The 25176-nt window shown below is 48.6% G+C and overlaps 1 protein-coding gene across 1 annotated transcript in view; it reads right to left on the reverse strand.

The window, feature by feature from the left end:
* HSF4 (heat shock transcription factor 4) overlaps nt 1-25176 on the reverse strand; it is a gene marked incomplete at its 5' end in the record, with an annotated part of 26606 nt that continues 1430 nt past the window's right edge. Inside the window, 12 exons of the mRNA XM_080411139.1 lie at nt 1-4401; nt 5697-5784; nt 7210-7275; nt 8635-8740; nt 10115-10339; nt 12152-12276; nt 13023-13122; nt 15952-16016; nt 17472-17547; nt 19831-19955; nt 21322-21449; nt 22522-22630. Of these exons, the coding sequence (XP_080267265.1) occupies nt 4205-4401; nt 5697-5784; nt 7210-7275; nt 8635-8740; nt 10115-10339; nt 12152-12276; nt 13023-13122; nt 15952-16016; nt 17472-17547; nt 19831-19955; nt 21322-21449; nt 22522-22630 (1410 nt within the window). The 3' untranslated portion in view covers nt 1-4204. The remainder of the gene's footprint in view (nt 4402-5696; nt 5785-7209; nt 7276-8634; nt 8741-10114; nt 10340-12151; nt 12277-13022; nt 13123-15951; nt 16017-17471; nt 17548-19830; nt 19956-21321; nt 21450-22521; nt 22631-25176) is intronic.

Here is a 25176-nt window from a genome sequence, read left to right on the forward strand (position 1 = left end):
ATATGCATAGGTATCATGACTGTTTATGCAAAAACAGATGCAGAAAGAGTTTGTCCATGCATGCAAAATCTGGGTTTACCTTTTAGGGCAATCTGTGATGAAGGATATCCTTCCATCTGCCATTTTCATTGGTTTTCATTGATAGATGAGTCTTGGGATCTGGATTTCAAGTGTAACAGAAAAATAATGAGCCAGTCAGTAGTGGCAGAAATACAGCTTTGGCGTAAAAAGCTGAGCAGAGGAATTCTTTCATTAGCTTCTCTCTTATATCATGGTGGTAGTCTTTTGCCAAAGTGAAATGGAAAGTAACAGCAGTGATGCCTCAGCCATGGTCTCTCTTCTTCCCTTCCCTTTTGTGGTTTTTTTTTTTTTCCTTCTCTCCCTGCTGAGCTAGAGAATAAATTCAAGGAAGTGAAGATTGCTTGAGAGCAGTGCTTCCTCTGCGACGCCACAAAAAAAGAGTTGGGGAAATGGACAACTCTTGGCCAACTCTTCTGCTGAGGCACTAACGGCTCTCATTTTCCTCACAGAAGCGGTTGTGCTAATCAGTTAAAAAAAATTATTGCACACTTTTTAAGCTTTAAGTATGACATAAAAGAGTTGGCCTCATCTTCAAAGCCTAACACTTTTATGATACAATGAACAATCACTAGCTACATCAGGAGTAAGCTAGGCTTTAAGTGATCTCACTTCATAAAGCCATACCCAAGTTTAGGTGGGTGTCTTTTTTCGTATTTTTATAAATCTCTAATAATTTGTAATAAATAGAATTGAACAGGTCTTGTAGATGTACACAATTAAAGAAAAAAAGTATTACTATGGGCTTGTCAAAAAGATGTATTCCCAACTAGCTGGGCTTAGGTGCCATCTGGTGGTAAGAGAAGTGGTCCTGAGTGTAACACAAAATAATTGTAAAAACCCTCAGGGAAGACAACACAACTACTTTAAACTCCAGCCATTTTTCACCTTCCATGAGTAAAAACGTGCTGGTAAACCCCTTGGCCTCCAGGACAGGGCAGGAGGATGAGCAAAGGGCCTGTGGAGAACAGGCTGGTCTTCAATCTTCTCTTTAGAAAGCTGCAAGTGCTGCCAATGACATTTGTGAGCTCAGTCCTAAAAAATACTTGCTTCCGTTTCCTGACAGAAAGCTGGATAAAGACTGTTTTGAGGGCTTTGGGTTGTGCATTTTTTGTGCTGTCTTTTAGTGCCTGTCCTGGCACCCACTTACTACACTAAGAACAAATAAGCAGGAAGGACCATAGTATCGTATCACACTTTAAAAATGTTTATAAACAAAAGATCTTTAAAAGTCATTCCAAGGGTAAATTTTGAGCTCTACTATCGCTGAAAGCAAGGGGGAAAGAAGGGATAAAAATTGGAAGTAGTTTCAACTATAGATTCTTTTACTCTGATCCCGATTTTACCAGATATACCCACTCTGACCAGCATTTTAGTTTGAAGAGTTCAGCTGCCTTCTGAGCTGGGTTTACTTTCTCACAGTTTACACGTTAAATCTCTCCAGCTCCTGTTTTTTCACACATGATCATCAGTGGCCCTGTGTTGTCTCACAGGTGAATCTCCTGAATTCCTGGAAGCTATTTTCACTTATTGGCGAGGACTTGGGAAGGAGGAAAGGTGTAAGGGATAGGCGAAAGTAGTGAGAGAAATGCCAGAGCAGGACTAAATGAGAAAAAGGAAACACGTTTAATTAGTGTTTTCTGTAAAACTTTACAAATGTACAGCATAGTGCAAAAACGCAGTCTCAGCACGTCACCTTCAAGTGAAATTAACAATGTAAAAAGCCAAGGAACACAAGCTTGCTTCTTCACAGGAGTGGCTCTCAAATCCTGTTGTTCCTCTCTCGCCATCAAGCTCCAATCTCACATTTATAGTAGAGCAAAAAGCCTAAAGAAAAACCCCAGAACCATCTGAGTGGCTACTCGCAGCGAGTGCAGCCTGCCGCTTGGCCCCGTACAAAAGCTGCAGCCTGAGGTGGTGTCAGCTGGCTGAGCTGCACCTTCGTCAACTTGCAAGTAGTTCTCCTAAGATGGCTCGTTTCTCAACCTCAACTAGACAATCCAGTAAGACACTGAAGCATGTGCCGAACCTCAAGCATGTGATAGCCTTCCCAAAAATACAGGAAAACTACTCAGGAGCTTGACGTTAAACATGGGCTTAAATACCTTATTGGATCAATACATTCAGTGTTAACATTAAGGCAATCTAGCATACGAAGGTTCAGAGAAGTGTTGAACGAGGATAACATATGCTGTCAGGTGATAGGAAACCCCAGACAGTTTTCAGTTACCTCTGAGAAAAGTAAACAGAGCGCAACTCACTGGCTTTCCATCGCTGGAAATGACAACATACAGTGGCAAATGGGCTGATCTAGGCAAACTTTCTAAGCACAAATCTGTCAAAAAGGAAAACCTTGTCCATGATACACTCGAGCACATCATCTAAATACCAGGCCAAGTCTAAATACATCATCTAGATACCAGGGGACTGCCAGAATTTTCCCTTAGTCCTGAACATGAAAACGGTGGCTGGAATTAATTCAGAAGCGCTTACAGCCTCGCTCCTGCAAAGGCTGTGCCACCAAGGTGGTGACAGAGCTCCCAGCACACAGTAATTAGCTGGGGAAAAATGTGCTCAAAAGCAAATGTTTCTGAACTAACACATCTGTTCACATATTGATAAATGGATGGAGGAAAGGGCTGTGACAGGAAGGTCCATTTAAAACATGCTCATCTTGTTACGGAGAATTTGAGCCTGTGTTCATCTGATTGATTGACGATATTTTGGGGTGGATGCTGCTTGACCATTCAAGATGCTCAGAAATTCAGTTGAGAATGAAGAATCGCCATGGCAATGAAAGTGGGCAGAGCATTTCTTCAAATGATACTGGCATGGCTTACGCCGCCCTGTCTAAGCCCTTGGGAGGCCTGAGTTAGCTGAATTTCCTGCGTCTGTCTTACGGTGTTTGGGTAGCTTTCCTAAGGAAAAGCAACTCAATTAGAGGATACTGAGATAAATAATACATACTCATTAGAACTACAGCATAAAAAACAAAGCTCTGCTTTGTTGAGAAACTCAGTTGTCAGAAACCACATGGAAGAGAAAGATTAATTCAACCTTTGGAGGCTGGTCTCAGATGCACAAAGGACAGAGGAAAAAAATAGTGGGACATGGTGGACTAACCCTTCTGCCTCTCTCCTACACTGAGCAGCTGAGAGTCCTTCTAAAAAGGGGATCCAATCAATTAAACTGGTTCATCAGATGGTATACGTCCAACAGGCACATCTTCAGGGGAAATAGAACAGGTCAAGGCCAAGGAAAAAAGTCATTGGACTGGACAGGAAATACTTAGCCAGCACCACAACCCAGACCGCGCTCCCTTAGTCCTCTTTGCACACGGAAAATTCTGTGGGCAGAAAAGTCTATCCTTTTTTTCCCTTTTTTTTTTTAAGTACGGGGTGCCCTGCCTTTATGTTAGGGAAAATAGACTGGGCGGGGGGTGGGGTGGGGTGGGTGGGGAATCCCAAACAACAAACCCTCTCGACTCAGCATGGGATGTTTTGGGGTCTGTGGTGGTCTGTAGCTCCCCTAGGAGCCAGTGGTCACTCGGAAAATGACCTTCTGCACACCCTGAGAGGTCTTCATTTTCCTACTCATCCTAGGAGGAAAAGGGAGAGGCACAAATACATCAAAACCAGAAAATGGATAAAAGAATATTTTTAGAGCATTGACTGGCATAGAACTATTTTCCTATTTAAAAACCAGCATCCAGAAGGGTCAGGCATCTTAGCTAATCTGTGCTGCCCCAATAAAATCCAGCAGTTTGCTGTTGCAGACACTAGTCAGGATCGCTTTATTTTATGAAGTCCCTGATGTACTTAAATTTTACTAGAAGATTTGAAATTGCTAAAAGCATTTTCAAGGGAAAAAAAAATCCTGCCAAGTTCTCACTCCCCATGGGAGCAAGCACCAGAAGCAGTATTTTGTTTTCAAACTGTTATCCTGGGCAAACACTGAAATCCAGGTGCAGGGGGGGTAAATGCAACAGCTACTGACCGTTTCCATCTACTCAAAGGGCACAAAAAGAAACTCTCTTGTGGATTTCTGAGTCACTTTTGTTTCTTTACATTCAAACCTGTGGATGCTTGGGTGGGTAGGAAGGAGATGATGTTTCTTGGAAGCTAAATCACTGGTTGTTGTCAGTTGAAGAGCTCAGGTTTAATGGGATATCCCCTTGGACACCCACAGAGGACAGGTAGGAAGCCAGATTTTCAGATGGAACGTAAAGCGATGAACTTTCAGGCAAGCTGATGACGTCATTTCCAAAGATTGACTGGCGATCAATGAGGAACTGCTGGGTGCTTTCAAGAATGACATCTTTCCCTAGGAATGCAAACGGACAAGAGAAAACTCAGGTGTCTGGAAGGCAAGTTGCTAGACTTTAGGCAAGTAGAAATGAAAAGTGGCAAATCCCCACTGTAACAGGAGGTAAGGGGCCTCACTCCAGGTGAAAAATGCTTGGAAACACTTGAGTCAAACGTGGACTCACTTAAAAGCCCATCCAAATTGATGGGAATGTCTGCAGGTTGCCAAGCTGGATTCTGCCTGAACGCTGAGGTGCCTCACAAGAAGCGAAGGAGGCGTGACCAAATGTTTGGAGACACTGAGAAGTAGCTAAGAGCAGTTTCTCCTCTCCTTCCCTCAAGAACTGTCTTTTTTGCTCATCTTTGCAGGTGACATCTCTCAGTTGCCCCATTATTCCAGCATCACACCACTGCATGGACCAGGAAGGTTTTGCAAACAGGGGATGCTCCTCTTGTGCCGTTCAGCTCCAGCCTGCTTAAGAATTCTCTCCAGCGTAGCTGGGCTTTTCATGCCTTTGATGCTCACACAAGATCCTGAGCTTAAGGTGGAAGCTGGGAGTCCTTGAGCAACACACAATACATCAAAACTCTGGGGTGGGCTCAGGTGGTTACCACACCAAACTAAGGCTCACAAAAGCTTCTCTTTCAAGTCTATCCTGGCTGAATACACACGAAAATAATAATATATAACTATTCCAAAACCAGGAAAACACTCCTAGATTCATAGCTAAGATAAATGACACACTTTATCATTGAGTCAGTGAGTGGGAGAAGATCAGCTGGGCAGTTTCCTTGAGGTCTGGTAGAAGGTCTGGGGAAACTGAGACATAACGTTTGCCTCTGGCTGCTAGCACCCACCAGGTCCTGGAGAAACTGAGACATCACCTTTGCCACCTGCTAGCTTCCACCAGGTCACCTCCTTTGCAGCAGGAGCCGGAAGAGGCACAGAACCTGTACAATTCTTACCACCCCTACCCACCTAGATCCCCACATGGCTTTTGGGTGGCGATGAATAGGCAGAGAAGACGGTGGAGACACCGATAGATATGATGTGGCCCCAAGCAGAAACAGAGGGAGTTCGATGGCATTTAAACCTCTGTGTATGCCTCATACTTTTCCCACTGTTTAGCAACTAGCTTAGCAGTTGTTGTGGAAACACTGCTGACTGACAGCCCTGAAAATAAAATAACAAACGTGTTTTGTTCCCTCAAAGTGGCAAATGGTCCAGACGTTGCATCTAGCTTCTGATGGATGTGTTTAACACCTTCATTACATCCCCGTTCCCCAGTGCGGAAGGGATGCTGGCGCTCCTACCTGGGCAGGCGTTGTTAAACGGTGGGTTGAACACTTTTGAGGACAGCTCAGTTGCATTCTTCTCCAGATCCACTGTGAGTCGCTGCATCTTGATGCAAAAATATAAACTACAATGTACAATTATACAAAGACAGGGGAGCTTGTTAGAACTAGGCCGCTTCTGCAGATCAGTGCTTCATCAATGCTGCACAACATCCACCAGTAACGCAAGCGATCCTCCCTGCCCTGCCTCTCCTCCCAGCCTCACCTGCACTTTGCTAAATAACCAAAAGCAGGTGCTTAAGGGCAGATATGCCTGAAGGAGCGAGCTAAGGCAGATGTAAAACCCTGTTAGTGCTGGCTAATACTGTGTGAAGCCCACCTCACATGAGGAATCCAGGCTAATGTCACCGTGGCTGTCCCTGCCCCGCTACCGCTCAAAGCCAACCCACAGCCCTCTGCTTTCTGCAACAAATACGAAAGGAGTTTTCTTTCCATTTGCCTTATGACTGTCTTTAAATTAAAACTAGCTTTTGCTTGCGTAGTGCTTCTAGGTGCGGAGTTGCTGCTGGTTATTACTTGTAGGCTTCTCTGTGCTCATGACTTTCTGTAAGATGAACAAGCCTAAGGGTACGGAACGAAGGGAGGGACATTCAGGGGACTCGGGAACTGGACTAATGAACACCACAGCCTCCCCCTTGGCCTTTTCTCTTGTGCAATCCTCTTTAAAAGAGACTGTCCCTTGCTTCCAAGACTTGCTAATGTTACCTGTCCCTTCAGACATTCTTCTTCCTAATACTCAGGAAGTGGAATTAGCTAGTAAATTCAAAATTACTAAACTAAAATCTAAGGAGGGATAGTGATATCCTGAAGTAGGCTTAGAGACCTTCCACACTTCATTAGAAGAGATTACACTTTTGTTTGTGCATCTGCAGAGATGGCAAAATCATCTAAGTCTTTTTCTGACATGGCTGGCAGCCAGGCTCTGAAAATTCACCATCACACATTTGCTTCACTGTTCATTAAATCACTATATGCATTTCAGAAATGTCTGTGCCGATGTCAATTCCAAATGAATACTGCCAAACAATTTCTCCTTGTTTCTTCTGCACAGGTATGCATGAACCTTTATTCTAATTGCATTGTGGTTTTACTGCTCCAGGGATGGCTGCACTTTATAAAGGCATATTTATGAAATACGAGCTTTGGCACAAAGATACTTTATGCATCTATGGTTATTAGTATGACATGACATTCATGCTAAGAGAAATTTTAGAGTGGCCAGCTTCAACTAAAGACTCCAGGACACCAACAGATCTCTAAACAAGCTCTGGCTGAGTGGAGAAGACAGTCAAGAGTGGAAGATAACACTCTCTGCCTGCCCTCAGGAGTTATGTACTTGCTGTGCTTTACAGCACTCTCCCCTCTGGCTATCAACTAACTAAGCATTCTTCAGTTAAGCACAAGCTCTGCTTCATAATTATATTATTATTATCATTATCATCATCATATCTCATAAATAGACATCTCTTACCGGGGACAGACTGGCTTCCATTTCAGTCAAATTCCACTCACTCAAAGATAAATTGGGATTAAAGACCTGTTGGGAGAAGAATACGATTAGGGCTCTGAAAGGTGCAATGGCTCGAGATACTCATATCCTCAGCTCTTTGCCTTGGCTGTCTGCTGGCCCATGGCAACTTCTGCCCATGCCTGCGCTGCTCCAATGCGTTCAGTGAAGCTGCAGCAAAGGCTGGTGTGTGTCGCTTTGCAGCACAGCCAGAAGAGCAGGGGCTGAGCTGTGGGCACTTGTGCTGACCTGCCTGCCAGTGGATACTGCTGTTGCCCAGTGCCACAGTCATGTCGTAAGCCACAGCAGCTGTTTGTGTCACTGCACATGCAAATCAAAGCCCTTTTTTGCTGCTTTCGGGTCCTAGGACACTTCCAGGTTCATATGGGTTTTTTAAAAAGTATTCCAGAACAGGGTGGCAGAGGGCAGATTAGTGCTGCATCAGTGCCTTGATGGCAATTTCTTGAGAAGTCTGAGCAGCCTGGGAAAAGGAGCTGTTGACCTGGGGCACAGTTTTATGATTCATTCTCACTCTCGTGAGGTTCAGTTGCAGAGAGAGAGAAGTGTGTCAGTAACAGGAAAACACCTCCTAATGAGAAATAAGAAACAGAAACCAACCGAGTAAGTAATAGAGCAGGCTATTAGAAAAGCTTTCTGGAAAGTCAAAATCAATCACGGACACTCTGGAACTGGCTTTAAGATTGATTTTTTAAAATGATTTTTCATTCCTGTTTGTCCATGCAATCTTACCACATGCCTGTACCTGAAGCACCTCCTCAAGGGAGCATATCTTTGACATATAGATTCTTTTCTTAGGTATAGAATTACATGATTATTGGCAAAAACCTTTCATATGCTAACGATATGTACAAGGAGAGAGAGTGCAAAAGGGAGAAATAAACAAACCTTCTGCACATATACTTAAGAAAAAGGCCACCACCCACTTCTAAAGAAAAACTACCTGAGAACTGCAGGCAGATAAATATCTCAGCAGAGAGAGAATTTGGCATCGGCTACGCTTCCCAGAAAGTGAGGAACAGGGGAAAGCAGTAGAGCTAAACACAATGCAGGAGCATCTAAGACGCAGAATATGCAGAAAATAAACTAGCCCAGCCAAAGCAATTACCAAACTAGCTAGAGAGCCATATTAAACCTATTTTATGTATATGTGTTAGGTCTCCTGTTGATGTCTTTACCAAATGCACTGTGTTTTGTGCTCCTAGAAGTTCAAATGTGCATGTTTTCAGAAGAGGTGTAAAAAAGCATCACTGAAAGTCTGAGATCTTGCCAGTTCTTATGAAAAAGTCAAAACAGAGCCATGGCTCTACGGGCAGCATGGGACAGACCAAGTGCCACGCAAGAAGAAGCAGGCGTGAGCCTGCCACTCACATCCAAGAGGCTGGCGGGCTCCAGGCCGTACTGCTGGCTCCGCAGCAGCAGCTGCAGCCCTTCCAAGCTCCAGTCGGTGCCCTCCAAGGGGTCTGAAATATCTGTTCTGAGAAAAGACAAGGGGAAATAGGGCCACAAATGAGACTTGCATGGATACAGACAGAAAGCAGGACTGAGCAGCCTTCCAACGTGAGGTTTACGCTTACATCCCATTTTGAAAACCAGAAGTCCACTGTCAGCCTTGGGTTTATGCACTTGGTTTAATCCCAAAGTACAACCCAGCAGAGCACACAGGGGATGGAGCTGATGACAAAACAAGTGAGACTACTCCTCTCCTGTTTGGTTTGGGGGTGGGTAGTCTCTGCACATCTCCTCAAGACTGGGAAAATTAAAGCTTTCCTTAGAAGAAATCCTTCTAGAGAGGCACTGGGGATCCAGAACAGGCTGTATTCCCACCCTCTGGGGTCCAAGATGGCTGGATTACTATTAACTAATGGTTTTTAAAGGAGTGACTTTTGCCCGCAGGCTGCATTTATCAGAGGCATTCAGCTAAAGCAGCAACTGTGAGTCCCTGCTGTGCTTAATCCCCATAAAAGCTACCAAAATTTTTCTTAAAATCCAGAGTCTTAAAAGAAGGATGATTTTTCTTCTAGTAAAATGTTTTTAAGTAGCCAGTGGATTCAGAAGGAGGAATTTGATTCTCTTTAAGGACCCAAAGGAAAATAGAAGCCTTTCTGCTAACGCTATTGCGTGTTTTGGGTGCCCCACCCCCAGGCTGCAGTTGCCATCAAGAACGAAATGTGCACTTCACCAACAAGCACGCCGCAGCCACGCTTTCCTCCTGCTGGTGATGTCTGCCGTACACTCGCCCATGACATCGGTGCTTGTTGGGATCTCAGTCTCAGACCACGGCTCCAAAAATGCCCAAACCCAGGTAGCACTGTGGCTGAGCCCAATGACACTGTGCTGACCCCCTGGTGAGAGGACATCATCCTCTGGGTGACTGTCACAGGCAGGATACTTGTGACAGTCTTCAGAATAATGAAACTGGCTTCAGAATAATGAAACTTCCACCCCTCTGTAGAAGACTGCAGTGAACAGAACCTCCCAACTCCCCATCATCCCCTTGAGTGACCTCGCTTGCTATTTCATGATCTTAAAACATGATTTTCTACCCTTTCACAAAGCCTTGCTTTGGACCGACTAGCATTTTACTGAGCTGCTCTGGCTCGAGACAAGCACAGCAATGAAGCGAAGTTGCACGGGTTTTCGCTTTTAGTCAGAGACAGGGAAGCTGGGATCTCTTGCAGTGTCAGCTCCCTGGTGCTGGGCATCCACAGAGCCCCTACCCCTGTGAACCGTCTCCTGGGCTTCAAGGGTCCTCTAAGGAGGTGCCCCAGGTACAGGAGGGAGCTCACCAGGCTGCGATGGGCAACGTTGCCCCTGGCTGATGGGAAGAGATGCCCCTCGCCCCCCTCACCTGTCCAGCAATGCCCTTCTGCCTCTTCTCTCGGAGGGTTGGGAGGTCCCCGGTGGGGCTGCAGCACAGCTCCCTTTGCCTTCCAAAACAGACTGAACCATGGCCACCGGCAGCACGGGGGGCTCGGAGCAAGCCCGGCAGCCTGGCAGGGGCACGTCTGGCTCAGCGGTGGCTTTCACTCCGGGGCTGACCGGCTCTTCCTTGATCAGCATGAGGCACTTCTCCCTGCAGCAGAGACAGGACTTAGCACCACACGCGCATCTGCTCCGCAAAGGCCTCACGCTAGCGCGAAGGGCAATAGCACAAGGGCTTGCTTCTGCTTCCCATCAAACTGCCCCGCAGGGTCTTTCCATTCCCCTACGCTGGCCAAAGAAACCAGCAACCCTGTTTTCTTTTCAGAAAGCTCCAGAAGCATGCTCAGCTGGGGTAGCTTCAGTCACTCCGTCAGTCATAGCTGTAATGAACTTGCCCCATTTGACTGTTTTGCAAATACAGAAAACACACTTCCACATGTCAGTCGTTCCTCAGATGAGTGTTAGGCTTGAGACAGGTTAAAGGGTCACCCGGCTGTGACAGGAAAGTCTCTGCCCTCGGGACAGGGATGGGATGGGTAAAACCTTCCCGTGCAGGAGTTAGGTCTGGACCAGCGAGCACTCTAGAGATCCCAATGGCACAGGTCAGGATGCTGTGGCCCTGCAGGATTTGGAACGGAAGCTACCAAGTTCTGACAGTCCCAGCCAGGTGTTTCACTTATTTGGAAGGAGAGGTTTGCCTTTTTCCAGTGGGAGAGGCACTCCACATTATTCCTAGACAGACATATGACATCGAAATTTTGAATAGTAGGATTTTGCATGTAAAAATCTACTTAAAGGAGATTTTAGAGCTCCCTGTGAACCTGCACAACTGGAGCCAAAGTGACAAAGGCAGGTAGGCACAGGGCACGGAAAGCCACACTGAAAAATATTATCTTACAACACTTCCAGACTAGCTTTGCTGGAAGACAACACGAGTGCGTCACACACAGGGGATGGTAGGGGCCACTATGACGTTCCTCTCAGATCAGCTCCTCATTGTGTGAATCCTAAACTCCCACCAGAAGCTCACGTTGATTTAGGAAGTACCACAGCCCTGAGTTCCTTCGGGCCGTGGCTGGCTCAGCTTCTCAAATCATGCAGACACAGCAGAGATCAGAGGCCACCAGATGGCACTCAGTAATTAGTAGAAATAAGCAACTTATCTTGAAGGTTATATTCAAATTTTTCTGCTTTAGAAATGGCTTCCTGGGCTGTTTTTTAATCTGGAGCACTTTAGATGCTTCTAGCTAATTTTATGGCTATGGTTTCAATTATGAGGCAGATTTACAGTCAATTTCTAGAGTGTAACTGCTTTGCCTCTGTGCCTGAGAAACTCTTTCCATGATTCATCTGTCTACTTACTTTCCACTGACATAGTTGTAGCTACTCTGCTACTAGCCCTAAATACCGTGCATGTCTGTGGCAGGAAGAGATAAGCTTTGCAATATCTCTGCATTCAGTTCTTCAGTTACTGGGACCTTTTCACAGAAAAGTTGTCAAACATCGGAAGTTGTTGTGATGCAACCTTTCTGTTCTCATTAGCAGAAAGATGTACATTTTGATTCTGTTTCTTCTTTGTCAAAGCCGAAAGGAAACTTTCTTCCTCTCTCAACAAACCAAACAAGTGCTAGTATCTCATTATTTGATAAAAGTCTGAGACAGCCCCTGTCTTGAGAACAAAACATAAAAACCCCATGGAATACTTCTCAAAGAGGTGAGTGGAAGTTCTCAGCGTGAAACTCATGACTTTGTTTCAGCAGTTATGCTGTTGTTATCCCTCTCTAATTCTAAAAATCTGACTCACATTGCAAACTGGAGAAAAAAAGATATTCCAGCCCACCATCTTTACAGAGATTTGCAAATCAGACAGAAGCTTGGGTGGAATTACAGCCAGGAAAAACTATTTTGAAGTTATGTGTGTCCATACCCAGCTCTCCCTGGGTTTAATCACAAACAGGTTTACCTGTCATTTTCAGGAGGGGACTGCATATTTATTATGTTGGAAGGTGATGCTTCAGTAACATCCGATATGATGGGTCCTCCAGCAATTGCAGGGCTGTTTAAGCAAGAAGCAGGTTCTGTCGATGGCTAAGAGGAAAGCAAAAATCATATGGATTTGTAACAAGTCCAATGCCCTTTCTGAGATAGTTCTGGTTTATTTACTGTGCCCTTGAGTCTTCCTGGTACAGAAACCAAGAAAGCTTTTACCTGCTACTCAATATTATAATTTTCTCTGGTCTTTCCACCCACCACGCAGAGGTGCAGGTGTAAAATAAGCACTCTGACTGAAGCGTCAGCTACCGAGAAGTTTTATCATGTCCAACATTTTGCCTAGACTGCTCAGCTTCCTCTGGATCCCACACAGCCCAGCAGGGGACTACGGGTCTCTCATGCCAGCTCGAGTATTTTAACTGCACGACATCATGCATCTGGCACTGCTTTAGGGGCTTAGGGTAGCGGGCATCCCTCACCAACTGCAAAGGTCTGGCTCTGGTCAGAAAGATCATAGTACCCCCTTCTAGAACGTACTTCTTCCTCTCTGCCTTTGAGGTGAGCCAGGCTGGGGTAAGAGCACGGAGGGTTTGGTGTGCGGGGTCTGCCCTCCAGCCCGCAGCCGCCCACGTGAACTCGGCAGCATGAGCGCACGCGTGCACGCACCCCTCCCCGAGACAGGGGAGCCGAAGAAATAACAAATGTCACTCAGCTTTGCAAACTCTTCTTTGCTGCCAAACTCTTGCCAAACTCCTTACTCTGTAATCTGTATCATTGCTTCAAACATTTTTCCACCCTGGCCGAAGAAAGCCCACAAAGCTCAGAGGCGGGCACAAACCTACCGACTGTATGAAATAGGGGTCGTGGAGGGGGTCCGCGGACAAATGCCGGCTGAACTTGGACACTTGTGGAGCTGAGATCCCGTTGTCAAGCATCAGAGGTCTGTGAAGACAAACAGGTCTGTTTTCCCAGCACATACTGACCGGTTCCTGGATGTTCATACAGGAAACATCTCTCAGCCAAGGGCTCTTTTCCCCTGGGTACTCTGTCCTTCCTCAGCTGTAACGTGCTTTCTCGTCCAGTCTTATGGACAAGGAAGAAAAACAACAGTTTTGGAGAAGGTTGCTGTTAAAAAAAGGGCCTTTGCAGTATAAAGAGGGACGATCTAGGTTTTCCAGATCTTATTTGAAATATGCAAGTAAAATAACCAATGCATATTTTGAGTTTAACAAATTCAATTCATACTTTCTTCTAATCGCTCGTGTTTTCAAGCTCTTGGCTGGATCCTCAGCTTGTTTAACCTGGAGGTAGCCACGCTGCAACTATTAGTGCAGTATTGGGAGACAGTGCAATACTGGGAATCTGGCCTCAGCACCAGGTCCCACATGCTCAGAGCCTCTCTGGCACAACCACCTCTGTCCATATCCCTGCCCAAAGGGAACCCCTGCCACCCAGCACCTAAGTAATAAAACGGAGGAAGACACAAAGTGGAGCAGAGCCTAAACTCATTGTATACAGGCTTTTGAGAAAGGACTGACAGGCTTTTACAGATGGTCACTGAGAAGAAGCAGCGGGTCTGTGTGCTGGGTCCTGTAGCAGGAGTGTTTTATGCTTAGTAAATGAAACCAAGAGAAAATGAGAAGGAGCCTCAAAATGGCATTGCCTTTCCACCAGGAAACTCCCTGGATGGCAGGCCTTGGTTTTGTAATACGGTCCCAGAGAAGCTGGGAACTTCCTACACACCCACTATCGTTATGCTGTGATGATCCTATAAAACCGCCTAGCAAATCTCTCTTCTCCTCCCACTGTCCCGCAGTCATGAAAAGCATCCTCAGTGTTCATCTGGCGACAGGCACCAGGGAGAGCCAACAGTTTTTTCCACGGTAAGGTCTAACAGCCTCGACAGAAGATAATTCCTAGCTCCCTTCATCCTGCAGGCGCTGGAGCTGGATATGTTGGTAGAAATTATAGGTTTGCTCAGACTCCAGTTAGATCCTGCAGTGAAGGGTATGCATGATACAGCAGGACCCAGTGACCATGGCGCCTGAGATTGCAGTGCTGCCTAACAGCTTGGTTAACAGCCTTTTTCAGTTCTATGACATTAACTAAAGACACAGAATAAAAAAGGACATTGGAATCGCCCTGACATGGACCTTGTCATGGCATAATCTACCCTTCAGTACACACTGAGAAATCACAGCCAGCCCAATAGTTATGAATTTATACATGTCCAGCGTTCTGCTCCAGCAGTCACAAATGAACATCCCCATCCAACATTTCTTATCGAGGTAACTTTGGCGTCTAACCCATCTAACAGCCTCCCGGGGCAGACGTGCCTGTGGGACCTACAGACCTGCCCATGCTGTCCAAACCCACCCAGAGCGCCCCACCAGCACTGGGGTTTAAACAAAAAAAACTGGGGTTTAAAAAAACCTTAGAGGTGCAGACACAGACACGAGGGCTGGGGCTCCTCAAAGGCAGCCCTGTGTGTTTCTAAGGAAGCAGAAACTCGAACTAACATGCACGGCACTGTGCAAATTGCAGCCGGGCTGTACCAGTGTGATCCCTCTTCATAAGGAGGTCGATACGGTTGCTGTGCAGATAGTTCTGTGCTCTTTCAGCACAGTTTCTCACTAATTATTTGCTTTTTTTCAAAAAGCAACAGTCTAAACAACATTTTTTGGGCTGCAAAGCTTTTACAGGAGAGGCATGACCCTGACCATGGAAATGAGAGATCAGATCTGGCACCTCATCTCTCTGCTTCCCCACTCTGCTGGAGGAAAATTTCCCCACTCGTGAACCTCAGTGACCCGGAGCAGCAGACATTTTCCCCTTGAGCCTTCTTCTTTGCTACCGTTCTCCTTGCGGTGTTTTTCCCTTCCAAAAGGCTCAGCAGCGGGGCAGGCAGAGGTAAGCGTGCCCAGCTGCTTCTACAGGTTACGGGCTCCTTCCTTCAGTCCTGTGTTTCCTTCACAAGCCTCACAAGAGGAGTCAGCCAAGGACAAGGACACTTTAAAGAAAATCAACTCCCTGGCGCAGCCATTCTTGGGAAGGCTGGCTCCTTGTTCTGAGGGCACGGGGAAGCTTCTGAGTTGCCAAAGGCCACAAGGTAACACAGGTGGGAACTGGAGGCAGGTCCCTGCCCTCATCCTGAGCCACAAAGGCAAATCCCTCTTGGTAGCCCCTCTGGCCTCTTTAGATCACAAGCACCACAGGGCAAGAAATGCACGGCTGCTCTCCTGGAAGGCACTAAGCTTCCTGATTCAGGCTCCTCTCACTTGCCTTGAAAGGCTCGTTGATGACTTTAAAGATACCCCTAAGCTAAAAATCTTTCTCCGCCTTCCTCTCGGTAAGTCCTGCAGGCTACACATGCCACCAAACCTGTGTTGGATACACACCGCATGCAGTGGCTGCAGGTCCAACTAAAGACGTCTGTGCCAGCCCTCCTCCTGCTGATGCTAAGTGGGAAGACTGGAAGGTGTGGGACTGGTGGGGTCCTGCCCTTTACCCTCCCACTAGTTAGCATTCCCATCTCCCATCGCGCGCTCCGTGTTCCCCAAATAAAGGTCACAAGCTGACACGGTGCTTCTCTAAAGACCACTGAATGGGGCATGTCAGCAGGTCTGACTCGGCAGTTCAGCCCATTCATTTCCCATCACCATGGTGCCCTGGTCCGGTGACCGCCCGCCCGGGCGAGCTGAGCTTGTGCTTTTAGTGAGGGGGCAGCATTATGCACCCGTGAGCGTGTGCGCACCACACAAGGGCACTTACAGCTTCCTCTTTATCCCAGCGCCGCCGGGGCTTGATTGGAGCTGGCCGAACAGAAACTGAATCAGCTGTCAGGAGAGATCAAAATCCGGTGTTAATCAGCAGAGTGATTCAGCACTCCCTGCCCTCGCAGCCATTTTGCTCTCACGCGTTCCTCCCTCCCACCACCACCCCGAAGCTGGGAGCGGCCACGAAATCAGGGAGCCAAACTGCCTGGGCCGTCGGAGCCAGAAACAGGACTAAACCCCCAAGGACCCAGGTGACCCGCCTGGCTTTCAAGAAATGCAGCTGGGTGCCTGCTTCGTGCAAAGGCCACGGGATGCACGTGCTCAGCGCTTGCTCGCTCTGCTTCTCTGCCTGCAGGACTCCAGCTAGCCCTCTGAAACCCAGGGATCTGCCTGTGAAGCAATGCATGCAAGCATCCCTAGGCCTGCAGTTGGACTTGGCCTCTGCAAAAGTCTTGAGAGACCTTCAAAAGAGGCTTTTATAAAGCCTGACAAAGATTTTGCAAGGGAAGGAGACCAACTCCCAGGGGAGCCCCCGGCTGGAGGGCTTAACTCTCTCAGTGGAGCTTGTCAGCCCTGTGAAATGCGGTGTTGATGTAGCAGGGCACTGAAAAGGGTGCAGCATGGCTTTGGAGAGCATCACTTAGCAACGTATTCCCAGGTCAGCTCGAGCCCAATGCTCTGCTTAGACCTCCAGACAAAGAGAGCATTATTATCCTTATATATCACAGCTGTCTCATACTTGTTGCCCAACATAACAAAACAGAGTTGCATAAATGCCTCTACAATGAGCGGTGGGGCTGCTGCAGCCTCAGAGCTGGAGGAAGGCTTGATAGCCTCGTGCGTTTCTATCCAGTCCTATGACTGTGCTGCCATGTGAGGGTCAGAACGTGGCTCTCGGGGACTGGGAAATGTGACGGGCTCAGTCACGTCAGCACCAGCTGGGAATCACTGGAGAGGCCTTTTCCAGTACTGGTTATGCTAGATTTTAAGGCAGCCACCTGCTCCTTCAGTCTACAAGGCTGTACAGCAATTCCTCAACCCCACCAGTATCACCAGAAAACGTAACGGTAGCTGGAGGTGCCACTGGGGAAAGGCTGGCCCGTTCTGCTGCCTGCAGGCTCCTCTCTTGTAGAGAGGAAAGAGGAAAGTTTTGGGAAGGCCAAAGGCACCGGTACAACCAGAACACAGCTCATACGGGGCAACTAGTGAGAGTAGTGCTCTCTTGCTCAGGACTTTGGCAGAACAGTGGTTTCTAACGTCACAGCAAGGACTGGCAGGGTAATTAAAATCTTTCGCTCCAGGGCATCATCTGTGCTTTGTTAAGGACCACTTTCCATAGGACACATAAGAGCATCACACCATTTCAGAGAGAGAGAAAATAAATGTACTGTGATATCAGAGTATGGAGAAGATTATGGGACAAGGCGGGGGGAAAAACAAAAAACCCAACCAAGACAGAGGAGGAGATATATACCATGCAGCACAAGTGAGTTTGGAGTTTATGTGAGCCACTACCTTGTTGATCACTTTCTGTTGCTGGGAGTGGTTCTGCCGGAGAGAAACAACTTCCCGCCAAAGAACTTCATTTTGCCTGAAAGCAAAACAGAAACTTTCCATGAGCACAGAAGCTGCCCAGCAGCCCGGGGTGCTGCCGGGAGCCTGCCTCGCTTTGCTCTGTTTGAGTGTCCCAAACGGGGTCACACAACTGATTTCCTTAGTTTTCCTTTGACCTCAACAGAGCTAGAGACCAGAGCATGGAGGAAAAACAAATAAAGAGAAACCGAGATGTACAGAGGAGAGTAATAAGAGGACACGTGTGGTTAGTTTTCATGGAAAATCGGGGCCAAACACAGAGTTTCAGCAAGGCCTGCTTGAATGATCACCAAGACTGGTGGTGCCAAGCAAGCCCAGCCTCTCCACAACTGCCCCCAGCACCACTGAAGACCCAGAGATCCTAGGGACAGAGATCCTGTGTATCCTGCCTGCTGAACCTCATACACGTGGTGGCACAAAGGCACCTTTGGGAGTGACTAGAGCAGCTAAAGGGATGTTTCTGCATCCAAGAGCCTTCAGCTAGGAGGACTGTAATGATTTTATTAGTGGGAGTCACTGATTTCATCCAGCACAGACCTGGGGCCAGCTTGCAATGGCACAGAACGTATTTATGTTCTGTCTGCGAATGCAGCACACGGGTGCTTTACAGGCTTCCTTGAACAGTCAGTGCCAGAAAGTGGGGTGGGGAGATTTACTGTGCTGCTTCCAAAGCTGGATGCCAGCCAAGCCCATGCTGCAAAACATTTTTGCCAGTCAGTTTATCTCAAGAGGATACAGATGTACCAAAACCCACAGGCCAGCAAAACCTACCACGCAGGTGAAATTTACAGATCCTGCTGTTTTTTTCATCTTTCTAGCACATATTGATGCTAGAACTGGGAAGATAGAGCCCAGGGCTTGAAAGAGCAGAGTAGCAGCCCTAGTGCAGCGGCTTGTACAGCAGGAATCTCCGCAGTGAACGTTCCCTGTGGGTACCGACAGGATTTCCAGCCAAGCAGCAACCTTGGCCTGACAGCTTGCGCTGGAGTTATGCCCTGATGGTTCCTCCCTGGTGTAAATTTCTTAGCATGGTTTCAGCCTGGGATTCTGGTCTGTCTTAGTTTAGAAAAACTATTATTTTAATCTGTTGCATGCAATTTTGCCTTTTGCCAGATGGAGGAAGGGAGCAAGGAAATCGAAAGGGAGAATAAAGTAAAACCAAGGTCAAACCAGCGATGCTGGAATTCCTTAAAAATTAAATAAGATACAAGCCTAGAAACTCTTTCATCGCCACTGTACCTAGATGTCATGGTGTGATTTCATGCGCTGGACTCTATGACCCTTATGGGTCCCTTCAGACCTGAGATATTCTATGATTCTATGTGGGAGTCATTTAAAATCGAGGGAAGATAATATTTATCTGTTGCGCATAAGGTGCTGGGCTGGAATGAACTTCCACCGTACGTGGTGTTCTCCCAATGCCCAGGATGCCAGTGTTGTCTGGTGGTGCATGGACAGTAGCTTTCATCATAAAAGAAGGTTTGGGGTCTTTTTGATTATTCAAGTGCTCCTTAAACAAAGTTCTCTGTAAAGTTCACAATTTTGGAGGGAAATAAAAAACTCTCCGCGTACACGATTTATAAAACCATATCCCTTCACTAAATTCCTAGTGCTCATGCCTGACTCAAAAGATTCCAGAGCCTCCGACAGCTGGAGGTCGGGCAGCCACATGCCAGCGACATCTCATCTGCTTGGTTTGCTCTTACACAACAATTTTGGCCACGTCAGAAGACACAGCCTTCAGAGAGACATGTCCATGGACTAAACGCTACAGTGCTTCCCACGTTCTTATATATTTCAGGCCAGTCATATATTTTGGAGGTGGAGGCTGAGGAGGAGAGGTATTTTGTTTGTATTTTTAATAGCTGGAGTGGACACCACTGTATTTCTGCCAAGGACTCTTCTATGTGTAAGAGTTAGATTTATACCACCAGTTCTGCCTGGAGGAAATAGATATCTGATTAAAGTCCCCAAGTTATACACATATTTCCTACACAGGCTCCTCTGCGCTTTCCTCGTCTGTAAAGGGAAAACACGTATGAAGAGAGTACGTCTGCCTTTCACCAAAGACAGAGAGCCTGAGCGTTAGTTCGTATCTTGTAGATCATCGGGTCTGCATAGAAATCCTACACGTTATTGTCTCCACAGAGCCAGCCCCTGGCCCCCCACGCATCCCTGGGAGGGAGATGTGTGAGGCTTCTCCTTCCAAACGTTCCCCCAGAACAAGCGCTCTAGAGAAGCAAACACCCACAAGAAGCAGCCTGAGTAGGATTCAACTCACTGCTTCATGTCCTGCACTTGACACTCCATGTTCTCCTGCTGACTCCTCAGTATCTGTACCTCGTATAGCAACCTGCTGAGGTCCTCCTGGCGCATCTTGGTCTCCTCACTTTTCACTACTGACACCTGAGGAAGAAAAAAAATCAAAGGTGGATTTTTACCAACACAAGAAGGACCACAGATGGATGGAGCCGTTGCTGTGGCTCAGGTGCAGGGCTTCCACCAGCCCAGCTCTGATGGGCTGAAATACCAGGACAGGCAACATGCACAAGAGTCTGAGCTATCCTTAGGGTATTCTTGCAAAGGCCAGAAGGATAAAACACAGCAAAAAGCAGGACACACCCCTTCATGCAGAGGGTCTGTTGCCAGCAGAACATTCTCCACCAGAGTGGAGACTGGGTTTCAGTCAGCTTGGAGGGGAAAAAAAGGAGGGGGGGGGGGGGGGGGGGGGGGCGAAAGCATTTTGAGGACCAGGGAGGAATTGAAGTAGGTTGTTTGATTAAATCTTTCTACGTTAACTACAGAGAGACCCAATCCCAGCCTCATGTTTTACAGGGATGAGCCTGAGGTAATGCTTCAAATTGCAATATTACACGTGGATTTCCAGAAGGCTTTTGCTGAAGTCCCTTTTCTGAAGTTGCTACGCTAACTCCGTAAGAGAACAGCCCTTTTGGGGCATCACTAAGAGGGTAAAGACAGCAAAGAGAGGGCAGGAGGGGGTTCTGTCTCCTGCAAGAGCAGGAGATGACTGTTGGGGACCCCGCGGGAGTTATGCTGTGCTCATCTAGAAGAGTGGGTACAGGTTCAAAAGCAGAGTGGTGCGAAGCCAGCCTGGCCGCGCAGCGCTGCACCAAGGCCACGCGGTGCTGAGCGGCGCAGCAACAAAACATGGGCAAAACTCTTGATGGAAGCCAAGCCCCGCACACCGAGGACCCCCGCCCCAAGTGTCTGGGTGTATGGAGAGGACAGGAACCAGACCACAGGGAGATCTTGGAGTCACACCGAGGAGCCTGTAGTGCAGGGGTCTGCGAGCAAGCAAGCAGCTTGGGATCACCAAGAAAGGAATACAGCTGCGGTGGAAACCCTCATGATGCCCATGGAGTTGCTGTCCTGGTCAGTCTGCCCCCCCAAAAAAAGAGATGTGGGAGGGTTAGAAAAGCCCAGGGCAGAGAGCCAGGGTGGCAGGCAGGGACAGGCCTGGGGGGACACGAGGTGTCTCCTGCACGAGGCACCCGAGGGATGGGCAGCAAGCCTTCACTACTTCTCGCCTAGCACAAGGGCCAGGGAAACAAATTAAATAAAGACACAACAGCCTTCAGGCAACATCCCACACAGACCACCAGGGAAGTCGTGGGGACATATTCTGGCAGGGATATTTTGAAAAAGCATCACGCAGTCTCTCCACACCAGTGGTGTGGAACCTTCCGGAACAGGGGTCTGCCCACTCCCGCCTCCCTGGCTGGCAGGTGCCCCCCATCCAGCACCCGCTCACCTTCCTCTTGATGTGCTCCAGGAGGTGCTCATGGCCCTGCAGGAAGCAGAGGTGCTGGAACTCGGTGTCATCTCGCTCAGGCTTGACAAGACCCCCCTGCTCGATGTTCACCACCTTCCTGAAGCCATCTGCACGGAGAGGGCGGGGGTGAAGACCCCAGACCCAAGTCTTCCTCCCGCCTCCCACACTTCAGAACACATTTCTGTTCACTCCCCACCTCGTCTTTTGGAGCTGTTCTGGTGCTCAAGGCAGAGCTGTGCCCCCTCCTTGCTGCTGGGCATGCTTCTGAGACAGATCTCGGGGAAATCTGCATGGGGGAGAGCCCTGTGCACCCCTGGCAGCCTCGCAGGCAAGCCCCCAGGCTCCCAGCTCTGCCAGGAGCTGAGCTGCCCGCTCCCACCAAACCTCTGCTTTGACTTGCAAGCCAAACGAACTCAGGGGGAGGCTTTTCCAAGGCACAGACCAGCGTCAGGTGCCACTTTGGGGAAAAAAGAGTCACGTTCACATTTGGGAATCTACTTGGAGTATTTCTCTGAAGTCCTGAAAGGTTTCTAAACTGAATCTAAAGACAGGCTACAATTTACAATAGCGCTACTGTGAAGTTAAATCGCAAAGGTAAAACTTAACTGAGGAACTTTGAACAAACTCAGAAAAAAATAATCTTTAATACAGTGGTGGTCTAGATGTGGCTGAAAACTACACCTAAACCTCCTTAAAGGGTGAAAATGTCTGGCCAGCAAGGCAGGGCTTGCAGGGAGAAGTACTGCCCATTCTCCAGCCGCCCATACGGTGAGACTGGTAAGCTCCGGGGATGCTGCCCGTGCAAGCAGCAGCTTCCGAGGGAGTCATGGTATCAGGCTGCTGGGAAAAGCCCCATGTAGAATAAAATGGAAAAGAAATAATAATACGTCGTCAAATCAATGCAGGAGAAGCTGAAAACCTGTTAGCTGAAATTTCTTAGCTCATCTTACAATGTAATCTAACTGAAATTCATGCTGGAACCTAAGGTCAATGCAAATCGCTCCCCTGGGATCGCAGAGGCGAGTCCCCTTTGATATGTAATGCCACAAGACCGCACAGCTGTGCGAGATCTTGGCTCTTCTACCCGCAGCTCCCCTGCATGCCTGCTGTCCCCGCCGCGCTCGCCGCCGCTGCCCCGGCTGCCGGACACGTGGCTCGGGCTCCACAGGCGGCACTTACACATGTTCAGCTGCCGGACGAAACTGGCCATGTTGTTGTGTTTGAAGTACTTGGGCAGCACCTCTTTGGCAAAGCGCCCTTGGTCGAAGACATGGAAGCTGGTGCCATTCTGCAAAGGAGAGGACAGCAGCGAAGTCAGGGGAGCATCCCCGACCAGGAGAGGGGCCCAGGAGGAGGTGATTCCCTGAGTCCTGCCACGCGGGAAGTCGTGCTGCCTGAATCGCCACCTTGAAGCTGAGAAGAGTGATAACAGCCTTCAATGACAGATGTCATGAATCCATTCCATTCTGGCCCAGTCACTCCTCTATGACTACAGTTCTGATCTTCTTCTGCTAAGCTTTGCCACTGCTTAGTTGAGAGCCTCGGGTGTGAGAAAGAAACTACAGACACCTGCATCCCAATAGCCTGTGATCACCTCCCCTTGCATGGACCTCACAGGAAGACTGGTGTCTGAAGCAGTTCCTGGAAAGTGGGAATTGCCATTATAACCGCCCGATCTGCTTGTGTAAGTCTAACTCCAACCCATCTGCTCCAGAGTGCAGCAGTCCTGGACGGAGCGCTGCCTGGAATCGTGTCACAAGAAACACAGCAAGGCAAGGAAGCAAATCGTCTCTGAAGGCATTGCACTGACCCAGAAGCTCTACGTGCCTTCTCTCGATTATTTTTGTAAGTACACAGCCGCAAGGGCAACCCACAAAACGCTGACAGTCATGCTCCACAGCCCGTGCTAGCAACATGCACGCTGACCAGCTAACGCATCCATTTCTGGGGTTGCATTGCCAGGATCCACCACTGCAGAGCAACGCGAAGTGCCCGGGCTTGCTGGCACAGGGCCACCGCAGGCCACGTGCTCTCCCTTGCCCTGTGCCGGGCAGCGCTGAAGCTGCCCTGAAACATTTTGCAAACAGCAAACCCTTTCAAGGGACAGAAGAACTGGCAATTAATTTGCATCTCTAACCCCCACTTAGGAACAACTTTTTCTAAGTCTCAAGCCTCAACAACCTCGGTGTCTCCAGGACATGGGGACAGACAGGAACCACCTTAAATCCTCTCTCTGCTCCGGCTGGGCGGGCAGCACGGGGAATTTGGAAGGATGGAGAATTGTGATTTCAGACCTGGAGTTTGAGGCACAGGTGGCATTTTTGTACACCTGCAGAGAATGGCATCCAGGGGCTCGCACTGGCTTTGCCTGTGGAGACAGAGATGCAAAGAGCTACCTGGGGACCCCCCCAGCTGCACAGCCACAGCTCCCCACAGCTTTATGGAGGGCCAGGCAAGATGTGGAGACCTATGCCAGTGCAAAGACAACAGCAGATATTAGGGATTCACCAAGCTCAGCTGCAGCTGAGTTTCAAGGGACAGCTAGCTAAAGGCACCGGGGTCTGCATGGCACTGGCAGGGAGGGCTCCGAGACCCGAGAGCACAGCTAGGGGCATCCTCCTGCTGTGTTCAGCGCTGCTACCGCAGTCAAGTGGGGGCGTCAGCCTGGGGGGTGTTTCACAGCGGACTGGGCTTTCATAGGGGAGGACGGCGTTTTGCAAGGGCTCAGTCTCTGCGTGCAGCGAGAGCGTACCAGCCGTGGGGGGTCCCACCACGCACCCCTCACAGGCTCTGTAGCTGCATGGGTGCACTCAGGGCTGCCTGCAAGTTCCTAAAACAGGGAGAGTAATCAGGAACATGAGAAAGTTCAGTGACTAATGAGGGGCCGGTGTGTGCCTGCCCATGGCCAGAAAGCCACCAGCCGGCAAACCCTGCCACTCTACTCCTTGCCACTACATTTCCCAGTTCCCTCCTCGTTTGTCAGCTTTAACAATTAACCCTGCGTGCCCATGAACACATGACTTTGGAGCTTTGGAGGGGACAAGGAGTGTTCTTGCTCCTCGTTCCCTGCTGCAAACACCGGCTGTGTTTGCCTCGACAGTGCCCTTTGACTGCCACTGGGGCCTTTCCTATTGCTCCTTACGCCGTGCAGCAGGAGAACGGGCTGACCAAGCCCTTCGGAGATTCACTAATAACCTGGAGTTATCCTCACAGACTGTGCTTGCAGAGGTGACATAGGGACCAGGGCTTCCCAACACCAAAACGGCTGCCCTGGGGCAAAGCTGGGTTGCCCTGCTCGCCCAGGGCTCCCTCTGTGTCCCAGGCTGGTACGCTCGCTGGATGTGAAATGAGAAGCACAAGGGGTTTGTGTACCTGAACGTCTCCTTACGGCCCCTCTTGCGAGGCCATTCCTTTGGATTCGGCGCTGCAATGTTCCCAGATGCTGGCACAGCCAAAAGGGTCCCTACAGACACAGGGGACGTTGGAGCTGCTGCGTGTCCGCCGCTGAAGGGTGTGTGTGCCAGTTGGTGGCTTGCCTGTCTTACCTCACAAGCTGGGAGAAGCTTTGGAAGTCTCCCCTGCCCATGGCAAAGTTGACTCTGCAGCACGTCAGTCTTGGCAGGTGCCTTGACTCTTTTTGGCAGACCCCGTGGTGACAGACCCTGTGCCCTGCTCAGGCAAGCTACCCCAGGGATTTGCTAGTTCTTCCTACCTGCATCTTCCATTTTAAAAATCCGTTTAATCACTTCTTGTCCAATCTACTGTGGACACAGACAGACTTTTCCTTCCCACCTTACAACAGCCTTCAGTGTATTTATAAACCATTACCACGTT

The sequence above is a fragment of the Falco punctatus genome (assembly GCF_963210335.1).
Source record: "Falco punctatus genome assembly, chromosome: 14".
In the NCBI taxonomy this organism is placed as follows: domain Eukaryota; kingdom Metazoa; phylum Chordata; class Aves; order Falconiformes; family Falconidae; genus Falco; species Falco punctatus.